Below are 14,374 nucleotides of genomic sequence, written 5' to 3'. Positions count from 1 at the left end.
CCGATCCAGGTTCTCACATGTCCATAGTCTTTACTGATCCTTCCTTTAACAAACGAAGTATTCTTTGTAGCATGTAGTTTCCAGAAGTTTCCAGTAGTTTCCAACTGCTTAAAGCTGGGCTTATGCTGAGGTTCCATCTTTGGGTAGAGACTCAATAATATCCATCTGCAGTGTGACTTCAATCGACCGGCATGTTTGTGTGTGTGTGTGTGTGTGTGTGTGGGTTTGTGTGTCAGAGGGCGGGGCCGCAGGTTTCAAATCTCCCGGGTTTGCGCGTGCGTGTGAATAACTTGGTTTCATTGGTACGTCATGGCGAAACACCTAATGACTCGTTATCAAGGCGACTCATTTGAAGCACTATGAGTCGACTCTTTTATAAATGAATCAACTGTTTTAAACCTTGTACTCTTACAGATTTAAGCCTTAGCTGGATATTTCACTTCACTTAGAGCTGTGTTACACACTACATTGAGGGGCATTTTCAAAAACCCATAATATGGGCTCTTTAATAACTTTTTGACATCTAATTTATTCATTAGATTTAATACCAAAGCTGTAACACTAGCATTGTTTATCTGTAAATAAGACTGTGCAGCTGTAAGCCTTTGAGTTATTTATCCACTCACTCCATAAAATATTTATTAAAGGACTGTGCCACAACAACAGATGTGGCGAAAGCTGAACAAAGCAATTATAAGCCAATTGTCAAGATAACTGAGTATGCAGATACTGGCGAGCCAAAGAGGCGCAAGGGCACACTCTGCGAGCTTGGTGAAAACTCGCAGACAGGGAAAGGCCAAGGGGGAGGACCTTATACTGCCATGCTTAACCTTCGAACACAAACTGGAGAAGCAGTCGGTAGCGTGCACAATTGGAGACATCAAAGTACGCGTCCTTCAGGTCTGTAGCTACAAACCAATCCCTAGGATGGATGCATTGGAGTATGCATTTCTGCATAAGCATCTTGAATGGCATATTGTGTAGATTGTGGTCCAAGATACAAAGATCTAGCATTGGTCTTAACCCACCTCAATTTTTGAAACCCACCCTTAGATGGACCGGCACGATTACTTCCTTCGTTAGGAGGACAGTATCTCGCAGACACGGGGCTGACCTTTGTAAAATGCATGCTCGTAAACTTGGGAGGCTGGGAGAGCTCCCGCTAATGGCATCATCGGAGCAATCACTGACGTGCCAGCAGTGGGGCAGCTTGGGAGGAAAAAGCTCACCCTGGAAAGCGGATTGTCTCTGGGAAGACCTGAAATTAAGAGGTTGTCACTTACCTTCCTCCTGGATCTTGTGAAGAGGCTGGAGAAGGAAGAGAAAGGAGCCTGTCCTTTTGCACCCTTGGAGCTTGTGGCAATATGCATTGGTGCTGGAAGGTGGTGCATTCTTGACTGGCAGGTGTCAGGTTTGCACACGCTAAGAGGAAGAAAACTGCTCTTTTAATGAAAATTGGGTCAACGCCAGCCCGGAGGCCAGCAGTGAGATGTTTTTCAATGTTGTCCCCAATAAAGTTGGAGAATAGGGATAAGGTTTGTTAAGCCAGCTTCTGCGCCTGGGATAGCGTGGCCAATATGTCAGAGACGTCACTCACAACCCCCGGAGGGCGGTAGTGGGTCCAGACTGTCATCAGAACATGTCAGTCCACGATTCAATGCAGCAATGGAAATCGGGTCCTCTGTGTTATCAAATGAGAGTGTGGCCTTCCCAGCACACTCACTTAAAGCTTGGATGGAGTGCACTGTGGGGTAGTAAGAGGTCTACTGGCCCGAAGGCGATGAATGAGCCCCCACTGTGAACCTCAAGCCTGCCTGAGTGCTAACCAACTTGCGAGGAGCAGCAGGGATGGCACACCCTAATGCTAGTGTGCGCCGCAACCTCAGTTGCACAACAGTCATATCCTTGTAGTGAGGGCATGAGCTGTCTGTGAGCCCCGCCTCAACATGCTGGACCCCAGACATGTGACTCAATACTCATGCCTGTCATCCGGGGAAAGGAAATCACAGCACCCAGAAACATTTTAAAAGATGAAATCATTAAAACGATTTGTTTCTTGGTCCTGTTACTCTCTTACACCCCATTCACATGGGGCGTCAGCTTCAATGCTTCCTATTCACTTTGAATGGGTGACGTCAGGCGTTGCCAAACTGCATTGTGGATCTGTCAGCGCCGCTTCAGTGGGACTTTTTCAACTTTTAAACTGATGAAGGAAGTGTCAGCCAATCAGATCGCTTAATGCAAATACACCAGCTCAGACAGTAGCCGATTGCTAACTAATTTCATTGGCTGACGCTGCTATGATGACTGCATTAGCCCCAACTTCAGACACGCCCTCCGTCAAGCGTTGACACTGAAGCCCCGTGTGAATGAGGCGCTAGGGGAATTTGCTATTTTATTTAAAACTGCTCTATTAGCAACCAGTAAAACTCCCAGGGAAGGGAATTAAACTCAGTACAGCTGCCACTGTATGGGTTGTCACCTGCACTGGATGGAATACTGCTTTCTTTCTGGAAGACATCTTAGCAGAAGGTTCTCTTCAGTCTCTCGTGAGGCTCTGAAGCAAGAAGTCTAACAGCTTGCTCCGCATGCACTGGTTAGATACTCTACTATTGATTAATCACCAGCACCTGTGAAGCTGAGCTCTGCCAACTCATAGTCATTCATTTGCTCGTTTTCTTACTCTTCAGGGTGATTGTTGTCTAGCAAACTCCAAAAATGTCGGTAGACACATGTCATGGTTTCTACTCAAGGGGAACAGCTTGTTCATTGCTGGAGATTAGCAAGCTTGTAGAGCTCTATTAGTGCTGTCTTTGTTTTTTTACATACTGGAGTGTAGCATTTGGAGAAAAATAGGAATTACACCTTAGCAATGACTCGAAATGCATGATAAGGAATATCCTTCAAAGGCAGAATGATGAGTGCATAGATGGATGTCCTTCCAAGAGGAAGGGGGTGGTGGTGGGCATAGATTGTTGGATGTCTTCTCTGTGGCAGTTATTTTAATTGTAGATAATGGAACCACAACAGGCAGCAGAAGGAGACTAACAAGAGCATTGTTGAAAATGTATTTGAAAATTGCTGGAGAACAGCTTGCGCATTGCTTGATTTCAGCGAGCAGTTAGGACTACGTTGGTGTTGTCTTTGTCTTTGCAAATTGAAGTGGTGCAGAAGGGGACATCCGCAAGTAGAGCTTTATGTCTAGCAACACCACTGTTTATAACACTCATAAAAAGAGAGAGGCTGTTTACGAAATGAACCTTTGAATTTGTGGTACAAATTGACATTATTTTCATTTAATCTATGGTTAATATTCTTAAAGCTTTTTTAGCAAGGTTCATAAATATTGCTAGCATGCTTTAAGAAAGGTAACTATGCTGCTATAATGTAGGGATGTCCAGATCTGATCACATGATCGGAAATCGGAAATTCGGCTGTTTCCTGCCAGAATTCTAACCAGAACCAGAAAATCAGAGCACATCACACCTGTCCTCAGGTCTCTACACTGGCTGCAAGTTACATTCAGAATAGTTTTTAAAGTATTATTACTGGTCTATAAATCACTAAATGGCCTAGGACCTAAATACATCACAGATATGCTCACTGAATACAAACCTAACAGATCAATCAGATCTTTAGGATCAAATAAACTAGAAGTTCCAAGAGTTCAGTCAAAGCAGGGTGAATCAGCTTTCAGCCACTACGCCCTTCGCTGCTGGAATCAGCTTCCAGAAATGATCAGATGTGCTCCAACATTAGGCACATTCACATCAAGACTGAACACACATCTGTTTAGCTGTGCCTTTACTAAATGAGCACTGTGCTGCGTCCGACAGATTGCACTATTATGTTTTACTTTTCTTCTTCATTCTTTTATATCACATTTTACCTGTTTTTATGTTTTGTTTTGTTTTTACGCATTTTTATTATTTGTTTTTATTTTTATTTTACTTGTCTCTTTTATTCTTGTTTATGTAAAGCACTTTGAATTGCCATTGTGTATGAAATGTGCTATATAAATAAACTTGCCTTGCTTTGCCAATCACACGGTTTCAGATTTGATCGGAATTGGACGTTACTTCCTGATCAGGACTCGAATATATATGATTTTGTACATATATAGTCTCATTATTTTTAACACATCTATAGTTCTGCAGTGGCACAGAGTTAGACCTCTTTGTTGACTTTTTACAGAAATAGCAACGCATGCGGCATGACAACAGTTTGTTGCAGACCTGCCGCTATTGGTTAAATGCCGGAAAAGTAATGCGGAAGCAGCTTGAAGCAGAAAGCACGAGTATGTCTGCGGTCTAAAGATGTTATAAAGTTGATGACATCAACATTGCCATAGCAAACTGTGGGATATCTTGGGGTTTCCTGCCAGGTATTTTAAGTTGAGCTGCTATTTGTTTTTATATTAGATTTTTGTATATTTACTGTCGCACTAAGGGTCAGAAGTGAAGGATTTAGGTTATTACTTGATTGTTTAAGCTACCTCACAGAAGTGCTCTGTTTGTTAACAGATTTGTTGAATGTTAAAATAAGGTGAATTAAATAAAAAATAAGGAAAATCCTGGATCTAATTCTTCGCTTTTCTTTATTATTTTTTTATGTATTATAGAAGTATCGAAACAGGTTTTGGTATCAGTAGATGCTTAAAATTAAATGACTCGGACATTCCTACTATAATGTTAACATTTAAAGAAGTTGTTAACATGCTAACACATTGATTTCAACATTGCTAACATGTTTTCTTAGATTTGTTCTTCCACATTGCTTATCTTTCATCTTTTTTTTAATTGTCTGCTTTAGGAAAACCACAAATCCAGTTAAAAATGACATTTTAAAAGTTGGATTTTTTTCTTAGACGAATAGTAAAAAATTAACAGTAAACTCACACTTTAATTTCATGACATATTTATTGCCATAAAAACAATACAAAATGAACTTAAAGCTAACTTATTGTGAACACAACTCCAGCTAAACATGATCATATTTAAATGCATCTCGATCTTTGGATTTGTACTAAATTTGTTTATTTCCCGAATCTTTCTATAAACTTTCTACATAATTACAGCAGCATCCATTTTAATATATGAAAAGCTCTAACATAAAACGTCAATTTAAATAACAATGAATTAGTAGCACTAAAAACATTTTTCGCATAGTAAACATCAAGCCTGCATCAGCACACTTTTTAAAGTGACATCTGGAGTTAATAAACCTAAATGTCGGCTGAATCCGGACCCTCGTCCCGTAACACTGGTTGTTCGTGGCTGTCAGAAGTTGGCGTGTCGGTGTGCTCTTGTGACGGGTCTTCAGAACAGCAGCTGATGGTGGGAGAAATGACATCAGGACTCGTGTCACATGACTCTGTGCTCTGTTCAGACGTCGCGGTGGTCGTGATGGTGGCCACACTTGCAGGGATGGGGTCAAACTCATCATCATCATCCTCCAGGTTGGAACTTTCACTGACGTCTGTGGAAAACAAAGTGGATTGAATACACTGTAAAAATGATCAGTAAATTAGCAGTTTTCTGTATTTTGGGAAACGTGTTTTTATTTTTTCCTCATCATTTATGTTTTTGAATTGCATTATTGGGCCTTGCTCTTTCTTCCGAAAAAGCGATTTATTGTCTGGGTTGTATATTATGCTACAAAAACCTCGCAATAAACTGGCAGCATATTTTCTATTATTTTACACACTTGTTTCTCTATAGAAAACCGATGGCCGATAGTTAAACCTAGGATCCAGGAGGGACAATGCGTTTTTTGTCCAGGCCATTGTACACTGGACCAGCTTTATACCCTCACCAGGGTGCTCGAGGGTTCATAGGAGTAAGCCTAACCAGTCCACATGTGTTTTGTGGACTTGGAGAAGACATTCGACTGTGTCCCTCGTGGCATTCTGTGGAGGGTGCTCTGGCGCTCTGTTAAGAGCTGTCTCGTCCCTGTATGAACAGAGTAGGAGATTGGTTTGCATTGCCGGCAAGTCAGACTTGTTTCCAGTGCATGTTGGACATGGCTGCCCTTTGTCACCAATTCTTTTCATAATTTTTGTGGACAGAATTTCTATGCCCAGCCATGGGCCGGAGTTCAAGTATCTTAGGGTTTTTTGAGGGAAGGATGGAACGTGAGCTTGACTGGCGGATCAGCAGGAGCAGTAATGCGGTCGATGTATCGGTCCATTGTGGTAAAAGAGCAGAGCCGAACGGCAAAGCTCTCGATTTACAAGTCAATCTCTGCTCCTGTTCTCACCTATGGTCATGAACTTTGGGACATGACCGAAAGGACAAGACCTTGGATACAAGCGGCCGAAAGGATTTTCCTTTACACAGGAGGAGCTCTGAGTAGAGCCGCTGTTCCTCCACATCGAGAGAAGTCAGCTGAGGTGGCTTGGGCATCTGTTCTGGATGCCTCCTGGACACCTACCTAGGAAAGTGTTCCAGGCATGTCCCATGGAGAGGAGGCCTCAGAAAAGACCCAGGACACGCTGGAGAGGCTATTGCTGCGTCCAAAACTGCATACATCCATACTATACATTACTAAAATCAGTATGCTAGCCAAGTAGTATGCCTGAATTCATAGAATTCGAAAATCAGTATGCGAGAAGTACCTGGATGACTTACTACTTCTGGCAAGATTTTGAAGTGCGCATCCCATGCATGCTGCGCTATCCCATGATGCACCGCAAGAGAATTTATGAATGGAAGTGAAGCGACGCAAATGATGCAGGTAGGTCACGTGACCATAACAAAATGGTGGATGTATTACGTCTAAATTCCAGTCATATTTTTCACATTCATACTGTATAGAACATACCTTTCTAACGGCTGAGTAATACGTTTAAATTTAAATGAAGTACCTACTGAGTAGTAGGCAGTTTTGGACGCAGCCACTGTCTCTTGGGATCCCCCCCCCCCCCGGAGGAATGGGAGGAAGAGTCTGGGGAGAGGGAAGTCTGGGGTTTCCCCCAAGACTGCTGCCCCCACGACCCAGCCCCACAAAAGCAGATGAAACAAATCAGGCCTTTATTTGTCACATACACAAATCATAAAATCATATAGTGAAATTGAACCCCCCTGACCGTACACAAACATCACAATTTTCAGGGGAAGACAGTTCACAGGAGGTAACATTTAGAAAGGCAAGTAAGATACATCAGGAGGGTTAGGAAAAAAAAAACCCTCTAACCCTCTACCCTCTAACTCTTGATTAGAGCAAAGTGAGACAGGAAAATGAAAACGATGAACGAATGAATGTTTTTTTGTATATTAGATCTTATATGTTATAAATTATATTATTTCAAATACTAAAATGTCAATAAAAGTCACTTTGTTAAACTGTAGAATTGAATTTTCAACATCAAAATTCGACAGTGCACAGATCAAGGCCCCATAATGGAATTCACAACTGTAAATAAATGGAAAACACTTGTGAATCACAAAATCAGCAAACTGAAGAAAAAAAGAGAATGAAATTAAATTAATTCCAATTTAAACGTTTCTATGTTTTATAATTTATAGTTATGGGTTTGAGGACTAATAAAATATAATAAATAATAACAAAGAATAATGTTCATTTTCCATTTAAATTTCTGACAGCACTTAAAGGTTTTACACAATAACTACTAAAAAAAATCATGATTAACAGCAAAACTGCAGAAAAAACTACATTACCCATGATGCTGTGCTTTATTTACTTCTATAAAGCACCAGGAATAACACTCCAAGAATAAATATTTGTATAAATGTGCAAAATTGACAATATGTTGTTTCTATAGAATCCAGCAACAGCTTTAAATCAAGAGTTTTTTTTTCAATTTTCATCACTTGCAATGCTTCATCGCGTTGTAGTTTTTATTCTTATTAAAGCAATTAAATGAATATTTCCCCTCGCATGGTTTTAAACCTTTAAGAGTTTCCTTTTCCTGTTGAATAAAAAAAAAGATATTTTGCTGGGACCCCAACATTCTTCAAATATCTTATTTTGTGTATTCAACAGAAAAAAATTAATAAACTCATATAGGTTTTTATCCAGTGAAGGGTGAAGAAATTATGACATTTTTTGGGGAGGTGACCTATCCCTTTAAGTAACTTTTGATATTCAGGTATTTCTTTTATTTTGGTTCATTGCTTATATAGGGTTTTTAATAAATGTCTATGACGAAAATGAATGTGAAACTTCCAAAATTGGTTCATCTAATTCACCTCTACCAGGTCTTTAGATTGTGGAATAAACTAGACAGTGGAGGAAACCCCTGCCAACATGGCGAGAACATGCAAACTCCACACAGACATGCCAACTTGCCCAGCCTGGACTTGAACCAGAGACCTTCTTGCTGTAAAGCGACAGTGCTAACCACTGAGCCATCATTCTACCTGACCACACATTAGTAATGCAAAAAATACAGTAAATAGTTGAATGTTAAGATTTATCAGTGTTAATAATACTGCATCATCCCGATCAAAAAAATAATACATAAATACTTACTGCTAAAGGCCTCTGGATATTGTTTTGCAACCTTGCCTTTTAACGCCCTGAGGAAACACAAAATATATTAGACGTTATGCAGCCTTTTTTTCTGAGCAAAAAAGTATGTCTATACATTTTACCATATTTTACAAAAATGTAATCGTTTCATGCATATTTAGAACAATAATAAAGTCATGCCATATTAAAAGACTCTGTTTAGGGCTCACAGTGGAGCAAAAAATACTAATTAATTGTCATTTTAAATCTTTACACTTTGCCTTCTGTTAGCTACCAATTTGTCAGTAATACTCTTTTAATAAAATCTTAAAATATGAATACAATTTAGTATGATCACTTATTTCTTGTTTATTTAACCCTATAACTGTCCCACTAAGAAAAAAGTTTTGGATTGCATTTTTTAACTACTAATGTCACTAGTAATAGACTCAATGCAAAACACATCCCATCATTTCTAAAGTATCAGCATCTACCAAATGGTAGATATGTCGGTTTATGTACCAGAATTAATACATATACTATAAAAAATTGGAAAATATGAAGACTGATTTATTTAAAAATAGATTCAAAATAAAACATTTCTGAATACAAAAATTTGAATACTATTTTTTGAAGTATGCCATAAAATATTTTAGATTCTCATTTAACATGTTTTCTTTTTCTTTTTTTGCAATAAAACCAAAATCAAGTGTAGTAGTGCAACAGGAAAATGTTTGTTTGATATTTTGTAAACCAGCAATGCTGTGTAATGTGAACCATTATTTAAAACAGTCATTTCCTAAATGACTTTAACAGTCATTATTTAAAATCAGTGAATATATGGTCAACCATTTGGATGATTCAATTCAATTCAATTCAGCTTTATTTGTATAGCGCTTTTACAATGTAGATTGTGTCAAAGCAGCTTCACATAAATGGTCATAGTAACTGGAACAGTGTGGTTCAGGTTTTAGTGTTTAAGTTTAGGCAGGCAGTTAAACGGTTAATAGGGAAGCGCAGAGCACAAAGTAACGTGGAGTAAAATGGAAAACAAGGTATTTGCTCAGGGTTAACCATGTCATGCTTCCGAAGTTTTCACCACAGTGTCGGTCGGCAGATGTCTTCCTGCCAATTATTGAAAACTTCCGGGGAAATTTGGATGAGAAACACAGGAGAAACCGTTTTTGCAGCATAAAAGTTTTTTTTTTTATTTTAGTTGGTATTTTTATAAAAATAAAAAAAATCTGTGTAAGTATGCAAGTAAAATCTTATATTGCTGGGATTACCTTCTTCTAGGCTGAAAGATGGAACCATTTTGAAAGATGTAAAAAAAAAAAACACAGTGACTGCTAGCCAGTTTAGAAGAAAACACAACACAGCGAGGTTAGTTGCGTTACAATTAAACCACACACTGTTCGACAACTAAATAGACTAACAAATTTTTTTTTTTTTTGAATTTTGAGTGTAATGTTCAGAACTTTTTATACAAAATGTTTTATAAAAGGAAATATTTTTTAATAAAAAAAAATTTATTTTATAGCTAATACTGCAAATAAGTGAATTGTATAATAATGTACAATAATGAAATAAATCCAAATGTCTTTATCCAACAGATAAATAAATAAACATACTGTGCTATGTGGAATAAAAACAAATTGAGGAAATATAGCTACTATTTAAAGTAAACTGATTTTAAATAAATTGTGTGAGAGCTAACTTTATAAGCATGTGTTACAACTAACCCTCTGTCTGTTACAACTTGCCCCACATGTAGGGTAAATAGTAACATTTTTACTCCCTGCACTTTTGGCAATACTGCACAGAAACCATAGGTCCGAGAATCATACAACCATTGCTCATTAGTAGGAGAGGCTTGTGTGTTGTTGGTAAAAATAAATGGTTCAGGGTTCAGACACATTTTTACTACTAAAATTCCATAACTTTTGCATGATTTTTCCAAGACTTCCAAAATTTTTATGACCCTAATGTTTCATGCAATGTCTACATATGCATGGTAAAAGAAAAACAATGCATGTTCAAATTGATTACATGATATCAAAAAACAAGCAACAACCTATTAAGTTTTAATTTATATTTATATCTATGTAAAATTGATTCAGATAATGCTTACATCACACTAATATTGTGAGCATGTGACTGGCAAAGGACAGAAAAGCAGTAAATAACCTATATTCAAGTATAAAGATTTATGTTTTCCATGACTTTTCCAAAACTTTGTGGGTTTTTCTCTTTTTCCCAAACTTTTCCAAGCCTGAAAAAAGGCATGTCAAAATACCATGACTTTTCCAGGTTTTCTATGACCGTATGAATTCTGATGGTTTGTCTAACTCCATTACTTTGTTCATTATTTGGCCAAAACCAAAAAGTGTTACTTTGTGCCCCGCTCTCCCCTATGCACAGGTGAAAACTAGAGTACATTTTCTATTTACACTTAAATAATGTACTGAATTACAATGTAATATTACTCAACTAATTTGTTGAGTTTAATTTGTGAAAAGTTACTTTAATGGCATTTTAAATGACAAAATAGTAAAATATGGTAACACACTCATTGCTGAACATCACTGAATTCAATCTTAATTTGCAAACATAACACCTTATTCTTCTGAAGATGCTGTCCAAGTCTTTCTTCATCTCTATCAAAGTCCTGGTGTGCATCAGAAAGTGTTCATTCATCTGCTGTAAGCGCACATTGGACAAGCCGTTGAAGTTGATCAGCATCTCATTGGTTTTCTCAAAGCGGTCCAGCCTGTAGGACATGCATCAAAACAGGTTTTAAACAGCTTCCTTTTTAGGTACTTTACTAGAATTTAGGTAACGTTAAAGTTGGTTTTAAATTCAACTTGTGACATTCTTCCTATATTTTGAGGTAAAGTTGGTTTTATATTCAGACTTTCTCTTTAATAATATAATTTCAGAAACTTACTCTTTGCGAATACTAAATAGTGGAAACATATTAGCAGTCAATGAGCATCAGACTAGGTTGTTTATAGTCAAATAAATAGTGGTTATGTTGTTTTGAAGTCATTCTTACACAGGATTTCAGACCCAATGTTTTACCAGTACCATGGTAAACAATATAGGGACCATATCACAAGTGATCACTGAAAGAATGTTCAAATATAAAACCAACTTTACCTCAATTTCCTTATGTTTACCATGGTAATTTAAATAATCGATAAGGAATCAGGGCGAGGCAGTGGCGCAATAGGTAGTGCTGTTGCCTCACAGCAAGAAGGTCTCTGGGTCGCTGGTTCGAACCTCGGCTCAGTTGGCATTTCTGTGTGGAGTTTGTATGTTCTCCCTGCCTTCGCGTGGGTTTCCTCCGGATGCTCCGGTTTCCCCCACAGTCCAAAGACATGCGGTACAGGTGAATAGGGTAGGCTAAATTGTCCGTATTGTATGAGTGTGTAAATGTTTGTGTGGATGTTTCCCAAAGATGGGTTGTGGCTGGAAGGGCATCCACTGCGTAAAAACTTGCTGGATAAGTTGGCGGTTCATTCCGCTATGGTGACCCCGGATTATTAAAGGGACTAAGCCGACAAGAAAATGAATTATATGAAATCACAAAGACTATAGAATACATAGAATACAATATGCCTTACAGGGACTTTGGTGTGACTTGAAAACAACATTAGCACCATTGATTTGACTGTGAACAATGTTGCATTTTGATAGTCATTGGCTGCTAATATGATTTCACTATTAAGAATTTGAAAACGACACTTTTCTGAAGTTATACTGTTAAGGAGAAAGTCTGGATGTGTGAATATAATCCGAATTTTACCTCAATTTCACTAGACAGGGATACTCACATATGTCTCTGGGCTTGAATGATGGCGTTCACATCCTCAGAGTTCACCATACTGAGCATCCTGTTACAGAATATTCCCGAAGCTGTGGGCTCCATTTGAACTTTTTCGAGAGCAAAGCACGAGATTTATTGAGTTATGCTAATAATAAAACGATACAGACGAGTGTAATCGCTTACGTGCTAAAATATTCGCTTTCTGACTAGTTTTCGTCTGACTTTGTTTGTTTCTAAAGCGTCGCAGTCTGATGCAGGAGGTTTTGCATGTATGCAGGCTTTTATTGTATTCCTAAAACGATCATACATTTACTGGACGGAGATGCAGGCAGACATTTTTGTTGTGGTGTTGTCATATGATCGCTGAGAGATCGTGACGCATTTGGGAGGCGGCATCTAGAGGGTTTTCTTAGCGTTGATTGGATGTTGAGAAAGACAGAAAGAGGTTTAAAAGGGCTTTAAAATGAAATGTAGATTTATAATGCGCTTTCTGTGATGATAAGGAAGAGAGTATTGCTCATTTATGTTATGGTTGTATTTATACACAGTTGTTTTGGTGTTATCTTTTCTATTTTTTTGGTAAACGTTATGAATATTGCTTTTCAATTCAAAGAAAAAGATTCTTTATTCTTTATATGAGAATACTGTCGACTTTGTAATGTGGTATATTGTTAATTTGCTAATTATATATGGAAATATTTTTATTCATAAATGTACATGTGCAGTGGAAAAACCTAATTTTACTCACTTAAAAATAGAAATAGGACACGGACAATAAAAGAAACAAAAAATACCAAACAAAAAGAACTGTTAATTATCTTAAAGCCTTAAATGCTGTCTTTGAATAATTGTATATTTTTTCTTTTTGTTTTATGTTGTATTTATTTTTATGTAAACATAATGTTTTTATTGCCTTTGTATGTTCTGTGTTCTAAAATTGCAATAAAAACAAATAAATAAATACATAAATAAAAAGGGCTTTAAAATATTGTTTTAATTTGTTTTAACATACAATATAAAATAAGAATACAGTATCCCAAAATGACTTCAGTACTATATGCACCACATGAGATGGATATTATGAATATATATATATATATATATATATATATATATATATATATATATATATATATATATATATATATATATATATATATATATATATATATATATATATGTATATATATATATATATATATATATATATATATATATATATATATATATATATATATATATATATATATATATATATATATATATATATACATACATATATACATACATACATACATACATACATACATACATACATATATATATATGTATCATATCTTAGGCCTGTATTTATATTTCGGTAAATATTAGTTTCTATTTATAAATATAAATGTTATTATGAATAGTGGAAGTAATTTATTCAGTTTATTTAAGCATTTTCTAAACCTATTAATATGAATGGCGTTATATATAAACTGTATTATTACATTTTTAAGAAATACGTTTTTATTAATTGATTTTAATACATTTTAATTATGTAAAAATATACATTTGCATAATAACTTATTTGTATTAATAGTATATATTGTTTAAAGATTGCTTATTATATTATTCGATTTCAGTTTATTATACACAATGTAAAAATGATATGACAAAAGTCAACAATATTTTGTTACTTTAACTTATTTTAATAAGTTAATAAAGCTGTATGGCATTGATTTCTGAAATGTATAATGTTTGGCATTACAGAATTATTTCTAAATGGATCTTGTCACTGAACACTACCATTATACATAATGTACAGTTGAAGTCAGAATTATTAGCCCCCTTGATTTATTAGACCCCCCTGTTTATTTTTTCCCCTCAATTTCTGTTTAACAGAGAGAAGATTTGTTCAACACATTTCTAAACATAATAATTTTAATAACTCATTTCTAATAACTGATTTATTTTATCTTTGCCATGATGACAGTAAATAATATTTCACTAGATATTTTTTAATACACTTCTATGCAGCTTACAGTGACATTTAAAGGCTTAACTTAAGAAGGTTAGGATAATTAGTTAAGTTAT

At 36.4% G+C, this 14,374-nt stretch overlaps 1 protein-coding gene across 1 annotated transcript; it reads right to left on the bottom strand.

The window, feature by feature from the left end:
* Nucleotides 1-4,900: 4,900 nt before the first annotated feature.
* On the bottom strand, nt 4,901-12,674 carry kxd1 (KxDL motif containing 1). The gene is made up of 4 exons (NM_001003469.2): nt 12,309-12,674; nt 11,090-11,242; nt 8,494-8,540; nt 4,901-5,478 (listed from the first exon to the last, which is right to left on the bottom strand). The coding sequence occupies exons 1-4, from the start codon at nt 12,401-12,403 to the stop codon at nt 5,225-5,227; spliced, it is 549 nt and encodes a 182-aa protein (NP_001003469.1). The 5' UTR covers nt 12,404-12,674; the 3' UTR covers nt 4,901-5,224.
* Nucleotides 12,675-14,374: the final 1,700 nt, after the last annotated feature.

The sequence above is a fragment of the Danio rerio genome, chromosome 25, assembly GCF_052040795.2.
Source record: "Danio rerio strain M-AB ecotype USA chromosome 25, GRCz13ab, whole genome shotgun sequence".
Taxonomy (NCBI): Eukaryota; Metazoa; Chordata; class Actinopteri; order Cypriniformes; family Danionidae; genus Danio; species Danio rerio.
This window is presented reverse-complemented; position numbering and strand designations above follow the sequence as displayed.